The 18180-nt window shown below is 41.5% G+C and overlaps 1 protein-coding gene across 4 annotated transcripts in view; it reads left to right on the top strand.

The window, feature by feature from the left end:
• Nucleotides 1-18180, top strand: part of ITPK1 (inositol-tetrakisphosphate 1-kinase) — a 149838-nt gene that overhangs the window by 68483 nt on the left and 63175 nt on the right. For all 4 annotated transcript variants that reach the window (XM_080619802.1, XM_080619800.1, XM_080619801.1 and 1 more), the window contains exons 4-5: nt 8445-8570; nt 17819-17936. In XM_080619802.1, coding sequence (XP_080475928.1) covers nt 8445-8570; nt 17819-17936 — 244 coding nt within the window. The remainder of the gene's footprint in view (nt 1-8444; nt 8571-17818; nt 17937-18180) is intronic.

Genomic DNA, 18180 nt, shown 5'->3' with positions numbered 1-18180 from the left:
AAGTCTTAGGCTTTCTGGATCTGATTTGCCCATTCCAAAGATTTAAGAAGTGAGCCAGAAATTTTCTGAACCACTTGACAATTTCTCCATACATTCCACTACTGGGATTCCCTATATAGCCTTTTAATTTGGCGTACATGCACACTGTCTTTTTGACTGTTACAGAAAGTAAAGTACAGCAGTCTCAGCAGCAGGTTACACCAACTGCTCATTCTCCTCTGTTCTGTTTTTCTGTAACTTGCTTTCCTTCTTTGGAGTGCTAATCCTCCCATGTCACACATTTTCTGTTCAACTTTGCTAATCTCTGGATTTGTTTTGCTGCCCTTCCTAATCCATGGGAGCCTCAATGACCTCAGGAGACTCCCTTGGCAAGAGGCTTTTTTGGATTTGAGTAACATTGATTTTTCCTCTTGCAGTGCTGAAAATCAGCAATTGCCTTTCGGACTATCCCCAAACAAGACTGAACTACTTAACCACTTGCATACCAAAACCTGTTTGCTGCAGTCCAGCCCTAATGAGACACGAGCTCTCACTTTAGCATTGTGCTGAGAAACAGCCATTACTGCGCCATCACAAGTTCTGGAAAGAACTTTCTGCAACTGTCAAAGTGTTGTACAGGAGATAAGGAGATAAACTGAAATAAGTTATAGTTCATTTTCTAGAAATAATGTTTTGCATTGGGCTGTAAGTCAATATAGTAACGAAGCTTCAGTCCTGGGTAAAAAAAACTACTGAAAACAAAATAATTTCTGTGAAGAGCTTCAGCCATAGCCCAAAGATGGTTTTTCTTGTTTTGCTTTTGAAGAAGTGAAGGGGTAAAATTTGGTGCTAACATGAGGGTGATGCTCAATGGAGTCTGAAATACCATGGTCAGAGGTGAAAGGAGAGGGGGGCAGTAGGAGAGGTTTGGGTAACTGAGATGCTGTAACTTACTCCAGTGTTGTTCTGCACACTGAGTAGGAGTCGCGATTCACTGTCTGTCACTGTTACTGCACAGGCGACAGCGATACTGGCTTGCTGTGTGCTTCTGTGGAAGAGTGCAGGGGAGACTGTGGGGAAGTGATGCTCCTGAGGGGTTCACATAATCCTGGGGTATTGCGTTGACTGCAAGACAAGCCTTGAATGTACAAAGGCTAGTTTATGTAGCAGTTAGGGAAGTAATCCATAAATGGTGTCTGTGTATGTTAGTACATGTAGTGTAAGCTATGAGATTCCTTTTCCATCATTTTATCTTGAATACAGCTAAAAGTGAGAACTTCCCAAACATTTCAGAGATCATACCTAGCTTCCAGGAGAGGAGCAGCATGTAACTCCTGAAAATGTGCATAGTATTCACACATACGCTGGCAACTTGTGCCAAGCAGACTGCAAAGTAATATGCTCTGACATGAGTGCAAGAAAATGCAAAGAAACCATCTGTTAGACCTGAGATCTTCTCCTCTGGTGTTAAAGTTTCGGTATCTGAGAAAATGGGAACTCAGCAGAGCTTCATAGCTTTATGTTTTGCTGCTCCTCACCTTTAGGCATGTCTTTTCCTTGGGATGTTGCTGGCATCCAAAATTGTGAACAATGTGTCCCAGTGTGGGACTCACTTTCCTCCTCCTTTGAACTAAGCTAGGCAGAGCAGCAAAGGATAACCTGTAGAGTTAGCGTCCTACAGCAGTAGAAAGGTAAGTTTATCTGTCAGTCGTTAATTTCCTCTATTCCGAGAAGACTAGCAAAAACATAGGGTATCTTCAAGCTGCATTTCCTTCCTGCCTGGGAAAGAGTTCCCATCTGATGTGGCAGCTGCTGATGATGCTGTGATGCCCTCTTCTCTTGTGTGAGGGGAGAGCCAGAGACCTGAGGGTGGGAAGTCTCCATACTGCAGCAGATTTCCTTTCTCAGATTGCTGCTGCCATTGCTGCAACAGGATGTACAAGTTAATTTGGCACCGGGGAAGGATGGCTGGGAAAGGGGGATGTGGAGAGAGAAAATAGTCTCTTGGGGAACTCTTTCCTGTTTCTTCAGAGTCTTTGATGGTTAGGTCCATGTTGCCCTTTGCAGCAGGACAGAGCTGGTGTTTCTGTGAGGGGTTTATGTTCTCCCTCAGTATCCTTTGGCCCCATTAGCAGCAGCAGCAAGTGCTATTTGCATTAGCTATGCATGACAACAGCCCAGATCACTTTCTTCCTTGGCCAGAGAGATGAGGAGAAACTCTCTTAAATATGTAAATATCTATTTAGTTTGAGTATATGACTGTTTTAGGAGAGCATATATATAAGTGAAAATACAAAGTAAGATAATGTCTTTCCTCATGAGGAAATGTAGGCAGATACATACTTTGTCACCTTCCATGGGCTTTGGCAGGGAGTCAGTCACGTCAGTTTTGTGCTTGCATAGACCTGATAGCAAGTATTGTGGGTCCTGGTGGAGGGACAAAACTGGACTGCTCCTGCAGGATTTAATTTGGGAAAGGAGGACATGCTCGTCTTGCTTGGTCCAGTGTACTTCCCTTTGGCTTGTCAGAACAGGAAGACTTTTGTGCCATTCTGTTGCTGTTGCTCTGTACAAGTAGGTCTAATGGACATGCACAAGTGTTTCCCTGATCTCTTTCAGAAAATTTCCCAACTTCCTTTCAAATACAAGCACCTTCTCTCCTGTAATTAGACTATCCTGTGTATATTTGTTTACTTTGTACAGTAAGGTAAAACAGCAGACTTGGCAGTATTGATTTCTGCTGCTTCCCTTCTCTCTTCAGGGTGCTTGAGGTATTTTTAGAAGCTTTCATCTCTGAACTTTTTAGGGGAGAGAAGAGTATCCACCAGTGCATGAGCTGATAGGGTTCGGCTTCTTGAAGACTTGGCTTTTCAACCCAGAGCTCATGACTTCTTTTCATTATGATTTGCTCAGCATTAACGTACAGTGAAGGTAAACCCTTGGGCAAGAAGGAAAAGTTTTAAAAGGCTTTGTTTTACAAGCCTTTTAATATAAATGCATGCAGTGAAGATACAGGATAGAAAATAGCCCTGGGAGAGGAAGATGATGACTAAAAAAACCCTGAAGGTTTATATTCAGTGGAGTTTAAGAAGCTGAACTAAGTCTGAAATAAACCCCACAGTACAGCCTTAACTGAGTAGCTGAATAACAGGATACAATAGATTTGTGTATAGATTTCATATACTGCCTCAGTAGTCAGGGAGCAGAGGTCAGGTCAGGCTGGTGCTGTATGTTCAGTTTACAGAGAGGAGAATGGTTAAATTACCACAGAGGGACTTTTGGATACGTGGTGGAGCATTGACAGGTCTCTACTTGAAAATTTAATGGGTTCTTTCCGAAGAACTTAGTGCAGCATCCTGGTGAGTGGAGTTTGTTAGCCACTTGGAGACTGGTAGCAAAATGCTTAAAAGTAGAAAAGTGAGGATAAATAGAAATGGAGAGATGTGTTGTAAATTCCTCAGGGATATAGCAGAGGACAGATCCCTCTTCAGAGAATGGAGCAGGTTGGTATTAAGACTTCATTTCATCTGAGTGATAATCCAAAAACTGTTTCTGAAGAAGAGCTTTCTGAAAAACAAGAACACAAATCCTGCTCAGCCAGATTCTGAAATACAGTTGATTATAGTATGGACTGGAAACACTGAATTAAAAAAAATACAAACCTATTTTTAATCATTTAGATAAATGGTATTTCTCTTTGCTAAATCCAACATTTGCAGTTGTTTGGGGTTTTTTTCCTGAGTGAACAAATCCAGATTTTTTTCACTTGGACACAGTTTTATTTCTAAACACGGTTTCCAGAAATACGTGTGTGGGATTGCAGTTGGGACCAGAGGAGAGCCATGGCACTCCGCCAGGCGCTCGCCCTGTCCCTGCAATACAGATGGATTGCCAGTGTTCCGGAGGAAAACAACCCCAAAACTTTAAACAAATTATACCTAATGGAAATAAACTGGTTTTGCCCTCCTGTGTAATGATTTGGATAATGCTCTGGCTGTGTGTTTCTGGAGGACAGAGGGAGGGGAAGGGGAGAGGACATCAGAGATGGAGCTCTGTATGCCTGTAACTTGCTCTCCAGTGGATGCTCTGAGAAGCCTAATAGGGGGGACTGTGACGTTTCTAAGCCTGGAGTGTTTTTTTATGTCCCAGACAGTCTTTCTGTTAGAAGATGAGCAGGCTATCTATAGCGGCTATGATAAAAGCATTTATCTAGTGGTTGTTTTATTCCATATATGGGTTTGTAAGATCTGGAAAGGCATATAGAATCATAGAATCATTTAGATTGGGAAAGACCTTTAAGATCATCGAGTCCAAATGTAAATTAACAATGTCTTTAAGCACCACATCTATGCATCTTCTAAATACCTCCAGGGATGGTGACTCAGCCAGTTCCCTGGGCAGCCTGTTCCAGTGCTTGATAACCCTTGCAGTGAAGAAATTTTTCCCAATATCCAATCTGAATTTCCGCTGGTGCAGCTTGAGGCCATTACCTCTTGTCCTGTCACTTCTTACTTAGGAGGAGAGACGGATGCCCACCTTGCTACAACCTCCTCTCAGATGTGCCTCCTGAGCCTTTTCTTCTCCAGGCTGAACAACCCCAGTTCCCTCAGCTGCTCCAGACTCTTCACCAGCTTTGTTGCCCTTCTTTAGATATGCCTCAGCACTTCCGTGTCTCTCTTGTACTGAGGGGCCAAAAACTGACCAGAGTATTTGAGGTGCAGGCTCAGCAGTGCCAAGTACAAGAGGGACACCACTTGTGACCAGCAGCCAACTAGATTTAACTCCGTTCACTACAACTCTTCACACCTGGCCATCCAGCCAATTTTTTACCCAGCAAAGAGCACACCTGTCCAAGCCATGTGTTTGCCATGTATCTGGCATTTTCTGTGTACAGCTTTGTTACTGTCTTCCATGTCATTAACCTGAGTTTTGCGGGGGTTTGGTGGTAAGTGACAATGCCATGAAACCAATGCCTGATTTGGACTTCTTTACTAAGCAAAAAAAATTTAAAGGGGGGGGGGGGGGAAAGGGGGCAAGCAGAATAGGCTATAGCCTACCTCACAGAAGAGAAGGTACCATAGCCATATCTCTCTTCTTTCAAGCTGGTGCTGATAAGTCTTTTCTCTCACTTCTGTTGCTATGGTGTTAGTTCTGTGCAAAAACAAACCTTTGGGTGATCATGTCAACTGCAAAGATCATTTGGAGAGAGATGCTGAAAGAGAAGGGGAGTAGGAGGGCTCAAATTCCAGCTGATGACAAACAATGAATCACTGTTTGTCTCACCAGAGGGCTATCAGAAATTTTGCACTCTGCTTTCACTGACTTCTGCTTGGGTCTGATACTTCACTTGAAAAGGCTTCTTTTTCCCCCTCAAATCTTTTTCTTTCTTCCTTTTCTTCTCCTTTTAGTTCGTGGTTTGGTTTTTTTTTTTTTTGTTGTTGGTTTTTTTTTTTTGTTTTTTGTGTTTTTTTTTTTTTTTTTTTTTTGTTGTTTTTTTTTTTGCGGGGGTTGTTTTGGTTTGTTTTGGTTTTTTGGTTTTGTTTTTTTTTTTCCTTAGTATTTAAAAAGAAGGTGGATCTCTTCCAAATTCCACACAGCTCAGGAATATTTGCTTTCCACAGCATGGCCCAGAACACAGAGAACTTATTTTTGCACATGGTTTGATTGTCCAATCCACAGAATACTGGATCAGATTTTGAAGGTCTGGGTGATTGAAATGTACCTGCTGTCCTTTTTGAAGTGGTCACTGAACTTCCTACTGGAGTAGCTCCCTTAGTGTGCTGTCATTTCTAGCACTGCTTTCCTGGTGAAGGAGAAGCAGAGCACTGTTACAGAGGGGCCTTTTTTACACTTTCTGATGTGCAAAGAAGATGTATTTAGTTTCATTCTCAAAATATGCCTCTTGCTTTTAGCTGGCACAACTGTTGTGAAGTTATCTTGCCCAGATGTCTTATGCTTCTGGAAAACATTGTGGTGAAAATGCCTGGATATGCCTTGAAGGCTTATTTCTATTCTTGGGTCAAGGCTGAAAAGGAGGACTGTTTTCTTGTTTTCTGAATGTTTCTGTGCAGATTGAGCTGCAAATGCAGAAATAATGTAAAAGGGTAACCAATCTCAAATGCTTGTTTGCTTCTTGCTGTTTTTCAAACTGGAAGTCCTGAAAATTGATTAATTCACATTTTTGTACCTTGGCAACTGGGAACTTTCTGACCTAGTTAAATGCACCCTTTGTTTTGTTCTTTCCAGATGTGATAGGCAGATGAAAAAACCTCAGGAAAAGCAGTGTGGTCATCTGAGATTTATTTTAAGGATATTAACTGATTTTTCTGGAACTTGGTTATAGAAGTAGATCATCTCCTTCCATATCCTTAGCCAAGCTGCGATTCCCTTCACTTTGCCTTAATTTTGCAGACACTTATGCTTGCCTTTAGCCTTTGTGTTGCACTAGTCATAGAAGTAAAAATCCGTGTGCCAGAACAGCCAAACCTTCTGTGGACTGTCTCCCCCAGGCACAGCTGACCAATCACCATGCATCCACATGATGTCTGTCTTGTTTGTCTTTGTCATTGCATAATCTTTGCATGTAGAGGGTCTGCTGCGTAACTATGGACAGTGCATCTCTTAGTCTCCTCAGAAGACATGCACAATATGTTTTCCAGTTGTATTAGAATCTGCATAAGTACTTCCAAGATAGTGCTAAAGCCTCAATCTGTAACTGTTAGTAGGAGTGTATGGTAATGGACAAGCAGAGGTGGTCTCTGTTGGGAAGAATTGGCAGTCTTTCAGTTTGCTTTTGTGCCGTAGGAAGCTTCAGTTACTCTGCCCAAGTAAGCCTAGCCCAGGTAGGAGTGCCTACAAAGAAGAGCAGTTCAGCTACATGGATCAGTTATACTAGCAACTACCAAATTATTACAAGGCTGCTAGGTCTCTGCTGTTTTAGTTTTATTGGTGCTTGAGTTCCGGCCATCCTGTCTTATCATTACCTTTCTTAAGGCACTCCTTAATTCAAAGCAGGGCCATTTCTGCAGGATGAGAAATTTTATTAGAACAAACCTCAAGCTAATGGGACAATGAAGGCCAGGCTTCTATTGAAACAGCCTTCCTCTCCCTCCTGTGCCCTCGACTCCTTTCTCTGCCAGAGTTGAATGAAACAGGTAGCAGCAATGGAAAGGAGCATGCATGTAACTGTAAAACTAGATGCTATCTTCAGTTTAGTGAGCATACACCTATCTTTCTTTTCTTTTCCTGGCTTGAAGTTTACAAGGTTAAGTTGCCACTTATGCAGTAGATCCCACAATGGGTTGAAGAGCAGTGCTTGGTAATGTGGGAGCTTTTGTGCTGTGGTCAGCCCAGTGTGTTGGCTACATGAGCCAGTTTGGTACTTACACTGTATGAATGGTCAAAACCAGTAAGTAGCTTCATGGGATCATTAATTTTAGTAGGGATCTTAGGGGTTTGTAATACATCATCTTGATCGGAGCAGATTGAACATTAAATTCAGACTAAGTTGCTTAGGGCTTTGTCCACTCTGGTCTTGAAAACCTCAAAGGATGGAGATCCTACAGCTTCTGTGGGCCTCTGTGCTGCAACCAGACAGTTCTTGTGGTGGATTTTTTTTTTTCCCCTCATTTAGTGGCAGTCTTCACAGTTTTGACTTATGTCCTGATAAATCTAAGCCCTCACAATGACATTGACCGGTTCTCTTAGTACCCTTGCACGAATCCCATCAGGTCCAGTAGCCTTCTTTGCATCAAGATTTTCTCAGGATATCCCTAACTCAGTCTATTTCCGGTACAGGTAGTTCGTCTGCTCACAGTACCCTGTCTGAGTTCCTGGGGACTCAGCCCATTGCTATCATTTCGTTGCTTTCCCATGCTGTTGGGAGCAGAGTTTCTGCACACCTCACTCCAGTCTTTGTCCCCTATCCAGCTAACTGCCAAGGTCTGCTAGTGGGAGTGCACTCCTCCTTACCAGCTAGATATCTGTTACTGCAGCAGATGAATTTGCAGAGATCCTGAGTCATTTGCTTTTGTGTTACCTGGGTGCTGTTTTGTGCAATCCCAAAGGGCAAAGGGCACAGTAGGTGTTCTTTTTATTAGTGGCGATAACCTTTGTTGGCACATTCCTTTTGCATGTGTGTGTACGTACTGAGAAAGAAAGCTGAAGAGGGAAATGGCAGCTCAGGGTGGTGAAGCACAGGAAGGTGTTTGGATGAAGTGTGCTTGCCGATGACTTAACTGCTTTTTCATGAAATTAGACCTACACTGCTGAGAAATAAATGTCTGAGTAAAGTTTTCTGACATTCAGTGAAATATAAATTCTCATGAATTTGGGTAACATACCAAAATAAAGGCAGTGTGTAAAGTAAATGCCTTCTGTGTGACAACACCACCTTGGATGGTGGTAGGAATAAGAACCTCACATTCTCCATATATTAATAAAAGGTTTCTCTCTGGTTTCTTCAGCTTGACCTCACCAAACCCATTGAAGATCAGGGCCCTTTGGATGTGATCATACACAAACTGACAGATGTCATCCTTGAAGCAGACCAGAATGACAGTCAGTCACTGGAGCTGGTTCAAAGGTTCCAGGTAAGTGGTTCTTTAATAGTCTTTATGGATTTCAAGCAGGAGGATGATCTTAGTGCATTAAATTCAGTATTTCCTGTGCAGTTGATAGGGTTTGATGAAAAGAGCTCTCTGGCACACTGCTGCCCTACTACTGATGGCCCAGCAAAAATAGTTTTTTTCAGTCTAAATGGACTTGCACCTTTGGATAGGTTTTGCATTGTATTGGTAAGGTTAGTAAGAACTGGTTTTCCACCAAATGTTGTCGTGATTTCATTCCAAGAGAATGAGTGCTGTTCACAAAAAGGAACAGGTGTTTGCAGAGTCCTTTACATGCTTCTCTCTACAACAGAAGCCACTAAATTAATTTGGCCCCATTCTGTCTGGCCTTCCCAATTTCTGGAATACTAATTTCTGTAATAACAAGGTTACTGTGAGTGATTGTCCTCTAGTATTGAGGGCCCTGTTCTATTTTTCTTTCCTCAAGTTTACACTGAAGGTCAGAAATATGCAGGGCATAGTGGTACAGAGAACTGTTTTCCCAAAGAATTCCTGTCAGTATACTAGGAGAATGCTGATGAAAATGATAAAGGAACACCTTCATAATTTTAAAAGGTGGCCTCTGAAGGAAACCAGTAAGAAACCTTCTCTTAAGATCTGGGGCAAACAAATCTTACTGTTCTCTGTGTTCCGTGACCCAGATCTTCTCTCCCATACTGCCAAGTTCATCTGTGTTAATATCACCTCCACTGTCTCCTATGCCTGAGTTTTTTGTTGGCAGCTTGGGCTTAATCTCATACAGCATGTACGGTAAATGGGTGAGTTATTGGGTCATTGCTTTGGACTGGGGTATGCTTCCTGTGACACACTGACTAATGTGGACAGATGAGAACATTCATTGATGCAGGACGTCATGGCGAGTGCTGGCAGAGGTATTTGATACAGCGTGTCAAATTCTTCCTGTAGGATTTGCATAGTGATAAATTCATCTAAATACCTCCACAGCACAGGAACATGCTGCCTTCTAAGAATAACACAGAACAAAAGGGGAAACAAGTTGGGCTGGAACAGGTTTGGGTTGCAGCAGGGTGAAACAGAAATTACTGTAATCCAGAGACGAGATAATAGGGTAGGAATTCAGTCATCTGTTACTATTGCCGCTATTTCGTTGCTATAGAGTGCTTACGTCTGTGCTTCAGCTTAATACCACCCTTTCCTAAATTGGTCTGTTTCTTAATAATGGTCATAATTTTCCTGTGAATATTGGTACTTGAGCAAAAATAATACTGTGGTTCTGGTGAAGCTAATTTTGCAGGAGACTGATGGGAAACCGAACCTTTGTTTATTTTGATAATACTGGAAATTTGGATTGTGTCAAGTGTAGTAGAAGGCAAAGGTTGTTCGCACACCTGGGGCATATGCTGCATGTAAGTCAGCACCCTTTAATTGTTGGTGGGTCTGTTAATAAGCAAATGTGTCAGTAGAATACCTCTCTCTACAGTAATGCATGCTCTGTATATATTTTTTCCAGAGCTCACTTAGTAGAGATTGAATGGAAGCGAGGATAAGCCTCCGAGCAAGTCAGATGGAAAAGAAATAGTTCTCTGTCTCCTGACTTGGCTGGTAAATACAGTTCAACTAATAGTATGAACTGCTTAAGACAGAAATAAATTGGGTGAAAAGCACCCTGTGGATACAGAGCATTGTCTTATACCAGTGTCTTCTGTACAAAGGATGGTGGCGAATTCTGCTCATGCTTTGAGGACTTCTGTACATTTTAATTTTCATATCATGTCCCTGTTTATGATGGTTTTAGCCTTTTTGAATGCTCTTCCTAATTTCAATTTAGCGTTGCTCTGTTTACAGTGGCAAGCTTCAGCCTAACGTACTCTAGAAGGGCTGTTGCAGGGTTATGCTAAGAAACTTGCTTAATTGGTATTGTGAAATGTTTGCACCCAGCTGGCCGGGGCCTTCATTTTTCAAAATATTAAATTTAAGCACTAATTAATAAAAAACTCAAGAATGTTAAGGGAGAACTTGATGTTTGTTCTTCTCTCCCTGTCATTAGTTCTTGGTTGTATACTAAACACTGTATTATCTAATACATGTATATTTTTTGATGATTACATCTTCCTGCGAAGTAGTGCAAGGTGATGTCTAAAGAATTAGAAGGGGATCCTGGAACGTGGGTTCAGTCACATGCTTTTCCACAGTTTCATTAGTGTGATCTAGACCATCCCATTGGCATTCCTAAGCTTTTGTTTTGCAAGCTGTAAATTAAAGGAAATTATATTAAGTCCCTTTCGAGATTAATATGAGAAGCCCTTGAGGTCAGCTCAGAATAGCTGTCATAAGGAATTAAGGTTGGTTTGTTTCTGTTGGGAGCTCTGGTATGACTTTTCAGTAGCTATGACAACACATGATATACAGACTGAACTGTACCCTTGTGAGCAGGCTTCTGAATGATATACTCTCCCCCATAAACCAAGGCCTTGGGCTTCTGGTTCTGCACATGTGACTGAGTTGTGCCACATCACTGGCATGCAGGAAACTTTCAGTGTAGTAAAACATGTACCGAGGAACCAGTGAAGCAGAGGAGAGGTCTGCCAGTGTTGAATTACATGCCAGAGTGTACCTAAAGGGTATTCTCATGTAATTTTGTCTACAAGGCAGAAACTGACAGGAAACTGCTGTCTGTCTCCATCTGCCCTGTATTATTTATAAGATATTGAAAACTAATTAGAACTGAAGATAAATATGTTCCATAGAAAAAAATAATTGTAATAAATGATTTGTATGAAGTATGTGAGGTAGAATAGGTGTTTTGGTTTTGTTAAACTAAAACCAATGAGTAACTTAAAAAACATGAAGTGTGACTACCTGGCAAGAGAGCTACTTATGTGTTTGTGATGTTCCCTAAGCACTGTGGTATTTCTGGCACCTGCTCAAGTGTGGTTCTGTTATTGTTCATTAGATAGACTGACAAAGTTCTGATCATCTTCACCAAACAGGACGAATTTTCCTGCTGTTGATTGTAAGTTTAACAGCAAGATGATACTTGTTGGCTCCATAAAGCAGTCTTCCAGGATGTAGAAAGCAAGCGATTCTTGACCACAGGAGGAGAAATGATCTGCTGAGCTTAATTTGTGACCTTTGTAAGAATAACTTTTCTCCAGTGCTGTATTGTAGAGGCCTTGACCCATCTCATCTGCAGGAGCTGAGGAGGAAACACATTTACGTGATTCTGTGTGCCTGCTCTCTGGAGTCTGTGGTGAACCATTGTACAGTTTGGTGGAGAAGGCTAATAGACTGTGAAGCCTCTTAGCATGCTGGTTTTGACTTGCTGTTTAATGACTGTTCTTAATTGCCTGGTAAAAAGTAATCGTGATAATTGTTGTAGTCCTTGGTGGTTCCTTCTTGACCAGAGGAACATGGAGAAAAATCAAGCGGGAAGAAGCATAGACTCCAGGTGTCCTTTCACTTGCTTGTGCTCCAGGTCCAGGGTTCTTGGTAAGAAAGAGAACTAAACTACCCCAGTTCCTGCTTTCTGTAAAAAGAAAATGTTTTGGCTGAGGAACCTTTGTTATGCTTTGATTAGAGCAGAATACTCTCTGAGCAGCTGCTTGTCATAGCTGTACAGGGGCTTGAGTAGCTTCGTTCATTGCAGCTTTGTGCTAGTCTGTTCCACTCAAAATGATGGTTCTAATGATGGAAAATCAATAGGGTTATTAATTTGTCTTTCAGAACTTTTTCTGAATGATTTCTCTTTGCATTAACCTTCTTAAAAAGACAGATCAGAAGCAGGTTTTATGCCTAGGCTTCTGCTGTCAAGTTGATGAAAATTTTAAGTGTTTCCTCCCACCCCTGCCCTCAGACTGTTGGCTCTCCCACTCTGAAGATGTCCAGGAAGGGCTCTTTGATTCTTGATTTAAAAGCTTCCTTAGATGGGTTTGGGACTGGGAGGAAGGAGAATTAGGGAGATATGGTCCTTTCCAACCCTAACTATTCTATGATTCTATGATTCTATGATTTTGGAAGGGAAGGAGTGTTGATCTTGCTTGGAAGGGGAGAAGTGTGTTATTCTTGCTGCACTGATTGCTTTCTTCAGAATTCTCAGCTGTGAGAATATGATTTGAGTACTTACTCATGGAGATTGTGCAGTGGATTTTTAATGCTCCTCTAACTCCTCCAGATTACTAACCCATGCATTTCACATTTCTTTTCACATGCTCTGCTGAGAAAAGGCAACTGAAAAATCAAAGGAAATTATCAAATTTTAGTAAATTTTTTTCTTATTGGGCAGACAAGATGAGACAGTTGAAATGGTCTTTTTGCACCTGAATTCAAAGGCCAATACCCGTGGTTTTCCCATTTGAAAAATTCCTTATAAGTAGGCAAAATTAACTAAAATTTTTTCATTTGAGTGCTAACTGGTAGATAGCTTCTTATGGGTAGGTATTTGCAACGTGAAGCAGTGTTGGACTTTTGAAGGTGAGACAGAGAAGCTAAGTACTCAGAAAGTTGCTTTGAGATGTGTAGTGAATAGAAATGTAATAGGAAGGACCTTTCCCCAGTTCCCCTTGCTGCCTCCTTCATCCCAGCCACTGCAGGAATCTCTTTTAGATTCAAAGACAGACAGTTTGGAGGTTAAGTGTTCAAGATCCAACTTGCCCTACACGTTTACCTTTGGTGTCTGTGAAAAGAGGCCATCACAGCCTAAGACAAGAAAAAGGAACTTGTAAGTCTGAATCTGATGCAAACTCCTTAGACCAGCTGGTGTCTGTCTTTGCATTGTTTCCCCACTGGAAAGTGTTGATCTGTTGTTACAAGCAGTCATCTTCATGTTTCTGTACATGGGAAAACACAAATCCAAATGCTGTTACTGTGTCATTTGCTAACTTTTTTTTTTTCTTTTTATATGGAACTTTTGTTTAATGTTAAACGAAAGATCATTGAAGTTTTATTACCTAGCAATAAAATCAAGTCTGTGAGTCTCTCTTATTATCTAATTACCTAATATTTGCAGTAGATACTGTATCAACTTTCTGTTAAAATATGAATAGATATATCTTAAAGAAAATAGCTACCTTTTTGGGTAAAATGATAAGCAACTCTATTCTCATCTATACATAGGCTTGTCAAGAGAAGTTGTTTATTGTGTGTTGTGGCTATTTTTGTTTGACTTTGGGTTTTTTTTTTGTTGTGTTTTTTGGTTTTTTTTTTTTTTTTTTTTTTTTTTTTTTTTTTTTTTTTTTTTGTTTTGGTTTGGTTTGGGTTTGTGGTTTGGTTTGGGGCTTTTTTGTGTGTGGTGGTGGGTTTTTTTGTTTTTTTTTTTTTGAGGGGGGGCGTTTGTTTTTGTTGTTTAATATCTGGGTTATAGCCAGAGGTATTTAATAGGGAACATGAAATACTTGATTGCTCTTTGATTTCAAGTTTCATTGCTGGTATTTTGCCAGTAACAGGGCTGGTACAGAGCATGACTGAATGCCAAGTCTGGAATACAAGCAAAGGAGGATCTGCTAAAAGTCCTTGTTCCTTCTTGTTTGCTTTTATTATGTCAACGATTAGGAAGAGGAAAACATTGATGTGTCTAGGTCAAGCTGAACTGCAACCCAAGGACAGAGCCTTTTCAAAATATTGTTGAGAAGCCTAAATATCCTCCAGATTGTTGCTTGGGTTGCTGAAGTCTGCTGTTGGATACTAGTCTTAGGTAAAGCTACCAAAGGAGGGTGCAGAGTTGTTTTGTTGGAATGAACAGAGAAGATTTGAATATTCAAAGTTGAAAGGTGCTGTACTAAAAGCTCCAGTGTTTCTCTTTTCCTTCTGCAGCTGCTCCATTTTCATGATCATATCTACAGGAGCTCATCTGCCATCAAAGTTCTTGGACACAAACCGGTCATGTTTATCCAGATCTGTATTTCCAGTAGTGGAGCAGTTCTGTGCCATGGGAAGAGTGCTGCTACTCAGGCAGAGCTTTCCAATCTGTTAAATAATCTTCACAGTTTTATATTCAGTGATGGCTTAGTGTGCTTTGTGATGGAAATCCAAGCAATACAGTATACTGAGAAGAGCAGAGTTGTAAAGATTGGAGTGCTGTTTTGATGTTTCTGTTCCCTAAACAACCTCAGCAGTTACCCACTAACTGTGTTCAACTAGAGATGACCTATGCAAATACATTGACCTTGTTCTTCACTGACAGACTCCTTTGCTCCAAAGGGGAGACCATTTCTGGATTCATTTTAAATGGGAGATCTGTAGCCTGTCCCCAGAGTAGCTGTAGGAGACATGTGCTTCAGGTCCTAGTCCCTTCCTTTACCCAGGTGATGAAGATCTTCACTGCCCTGCTGACATCTCTGAATTTTACTATTCCTGTGCCCTCTGCCTGCCCAAGTACCTAAGCCTATATATGGAGGAGAGATGAAGAATAGTACTCGACAAAGGTTTGATGCTGAGAAACTTTCTTGTTTTATAAAGAAATCTAATGTTCCGGCACCTGTGTGTGTGGAGGTCTGTCACCTTACACTCAGTGCAGTTCTTCTTGACATTATAGTAGTCTGTTAAAGTCCTCCAGACTCTAAATGGCTTTTGGAAAATATCCTTCATCTCCTCCTTCATCTGCAGAGTTTTTTGGAGGCTCCTCAAGGCAATAAGATGAGAAATAGGTCGCTGGAAAGTCAGCTAAGATGCTCCCTTCTGTTGACATGTTGCCTAGTGTACAGTAGACTTGGGATCATGCCTTAATTCCTGTTAAACTTTGTTATGCTGCGTCAAGCTTACTGCTTGGATGATCTTTTAATGCAGTTTAGAGCTATTATCATTATAAATAAAACACAGTGAAGTTCCTTATAGAAAGTGTGAAAAAGCAAGGCTGTCTCTGGGAATCCTTAGCCAAAATAACAAATGGAATGCAGCTAACCTATAAGGGAGGTGAGATTAGTCCTCAGTGCCGATGTGAGCATCAGAAAGATTTGGGCAGGTGCACAAGGAGCAAGAGAGAAAAACCATTCCCTCCTTGGAGGGGAGTGAAGGGGAGTGAAGGCCACAGGCAGGACAAATGTGTATGTGAGGGGAAGGATTAGTATGTACAGAGTAGTTGCTGGGCCAGGATGGAAGTATGAGGAGCCTGAATTCAACAGGGAACCAGAGACTGGTCAAGCAAAGGGGTAATTAGCACAGTGTGAAAGGAAGAGCTAGTATATGCATCAGAAATACTGCAGGATGCTTACTGTCAGACCTCTGCTGAGGCCATGTTTTAGAGCTATGGCTTGCTCGATCTGGTTACTGTGTATACTTACCGGCTGCTCAACCTTTCCATGTGCTCAGGAAGATGCATACAGTGGTAGCAATCTGTCTTTTAAGCTGAGGTGTAGAGGGGCTAACATGGTGTCTTGTTATGGTTTTCATATGTTGAAATGCTTAAGTACAGTTTCATGATCACCAAGTTTAAGCTAATGGCCTCATCACTGGATCATCCTAGCTCCACAAGGTGTCTTTTAGCTGCTGCATATAAGGGCACATATGCATGGGTGTTTAAGATGCATTAGGTAATAAGTTACTCCATGTCTTAAAAAATCCCCAGCTGTTCTGTATTTGAAAGCTGACTGCTCTGCTTGAGACTCTGAAGTCCTAGGGGCAGGAGACTCATGAAAACAGTTACATGTAAGTTCTGGGTATTAATGACATGAAATGAGACCAGCTTCTGCTACAGTGAGTTGAAGCAGTTTTTCATGCAGGCTACACTGCAAGGGTGAGACAACCTCTGGGTTTGACAGTCTTGACTGGTTGTGCAAAAGGCTCTGTCCCTTACTTTTCACGGGTAGTAGCGAGGTTGAGCATATCTTTGGGGAATTCACTGTTTGTGTTCTGCACGGGTTATTAAATACGTCAGACAGGTATTGCCACCGAAAGGCGTCTCATGTCCTGTGAAGGAAAGCTACTTGCTGCTGTGGGTGATGCAATGGGTTCATTAAACCCCAATGCTGGATCCTCTTAGCCTCAAAAGAATAATTCCCTTTAGAAAGCCATCAGTTCAGACTACATAGTCAGCAGAAAGCAACAGTTTGCCAGGCTAGGAGGGGTGGAGGCAGGAACTCTGCTTCTTCAGTCAGTGTCTGGCACAAAATCTCTTGCTGGGAATAGATGATGCTGTTCCTTTCTCTCTAGCTTAGTGTCCAGCAAAGTGTGCCTCCTGAGGCCACCTCACAATGTGGCCAAGTATCTTTTGGAGTATGTTTTGTTCTCTGAAGTAATCAACTCAAGGGCAGTAAGACTTCATGGAAGTCCATTACTTGCAGGAGCATTTACCATGCATTTGCATGAATGGATTTAAATAAATGAGTGTAAATGTAAAGGTGCTTTGGGAAGTTTGGTACAACAGATGTTAAGTTTGGAAATATTTGTCTGATTTTGGATAGGATAAGATGGATTCTTGTTCATCCCATTGACTTTGTGATTCCAGGTTGGGGCAATGATGAAGGAACTCAGCTTTTGTTCCGAGAAGGAAGTTTTGTTAGGTTTGCAAGGGCAATACCTGGCAGCTGTGTCTGTGTTGATGGCCACAACGCAATAGTGCAGTCATGACACATTGGATTCCCAAGATGAAGATTCATGACAGCATGAACTTTACTTTGTTCTTGCAGTCAAGATAGGAGAGTATGATCTTAGAGAAGCAGCGAGATAGATGCTTTCAAAGCTCAATGAATACACAGTGAAGCAACAATCTCTTCAGCTCCGCCAAAAAAAATTCCAGCCCTTATTGTCCAGCTCATAACACTCTCTTCAGCTCATATAAAGGACAGCAATAATAAAAACATTAAAGCACCCAGACGTAGTTCTGAGCTTAGTTCAGATAGTTGTGGCGTTCAGGTATAGTAAGTGTAATTTGATGCAAGGCTGACCCCAGTATAGCAGTGTGTCATCTTTCTTCTCCTAATTGCTTTTCTTACCCCTGCTCACAGCTGTTACTGTGGCACTTTGCTACTGGCTCCCTTCTGAGTTGATGTGACTGCAGGACAGGTTTTGCTGCTCATAGCAAGTCCACAAGAGAAATTTGACATCCTAAAACAGTTACCTGTCATGCTTGTGTGTTTCAAATATCAGTGTCCAGACTACCTAGTGACTTTGTGTGTTGCTCATGTCTGTTTGCCTGCCTTTAAAGAGAAACCTTTTCACTTGGCCTATTCTTTTCCCCACCTCATTATTTTTCCACACTCTTCAGCCAACCTAATGACTTTTCTTTTTTCTCTATTTTATTTTATTTTATTTTTTTCTAGGAGTATATTGATGCTCATCCAGAAACCATTATCCTGGACCCTCTTCCAGCTATTCGCACACTTCTGGACCGATCCAAGTCTTATGAGCTAATTCGGCAAATAGAGGCATACATGCAAGGTAGGCAGATACCTGCTCTCCCTGAAGGTTTTTGTTGTGACTAGAGAAGGAAGTAGCTGGCTTCTGGAGACTGGAGGTGAGGTCTGAAGTAGGGGGTTTTGGGCTCCTTGCATTCTGTCTCTCCATGGGAGCACAAGCACTGAAGCATTCCTCCGTCACAGGATTGCCCTCTGGAGCCTCATGTTCTTTTTCCATGTACACAAAGGAGGTTTGCATCTGGTTAAAAATACGATGTGGATTTAAT

This window comes from Psittacula echo, assembly GCF_963264785.1.
Source record: "Psittacula echo genome assembly, chromosome: 5".
In the NCBI taxonomy this organism is placed as follows: Eukaryota; Metazoa; Chordata; class Aves; order Psittaciformes; family Psittacidae; genus Psittacula; species Psittacula echo.
Note: the sequence above shows the minus strand (reverse complement) of the source record. Positions and strands in the feature narration are given on the sequence as shown.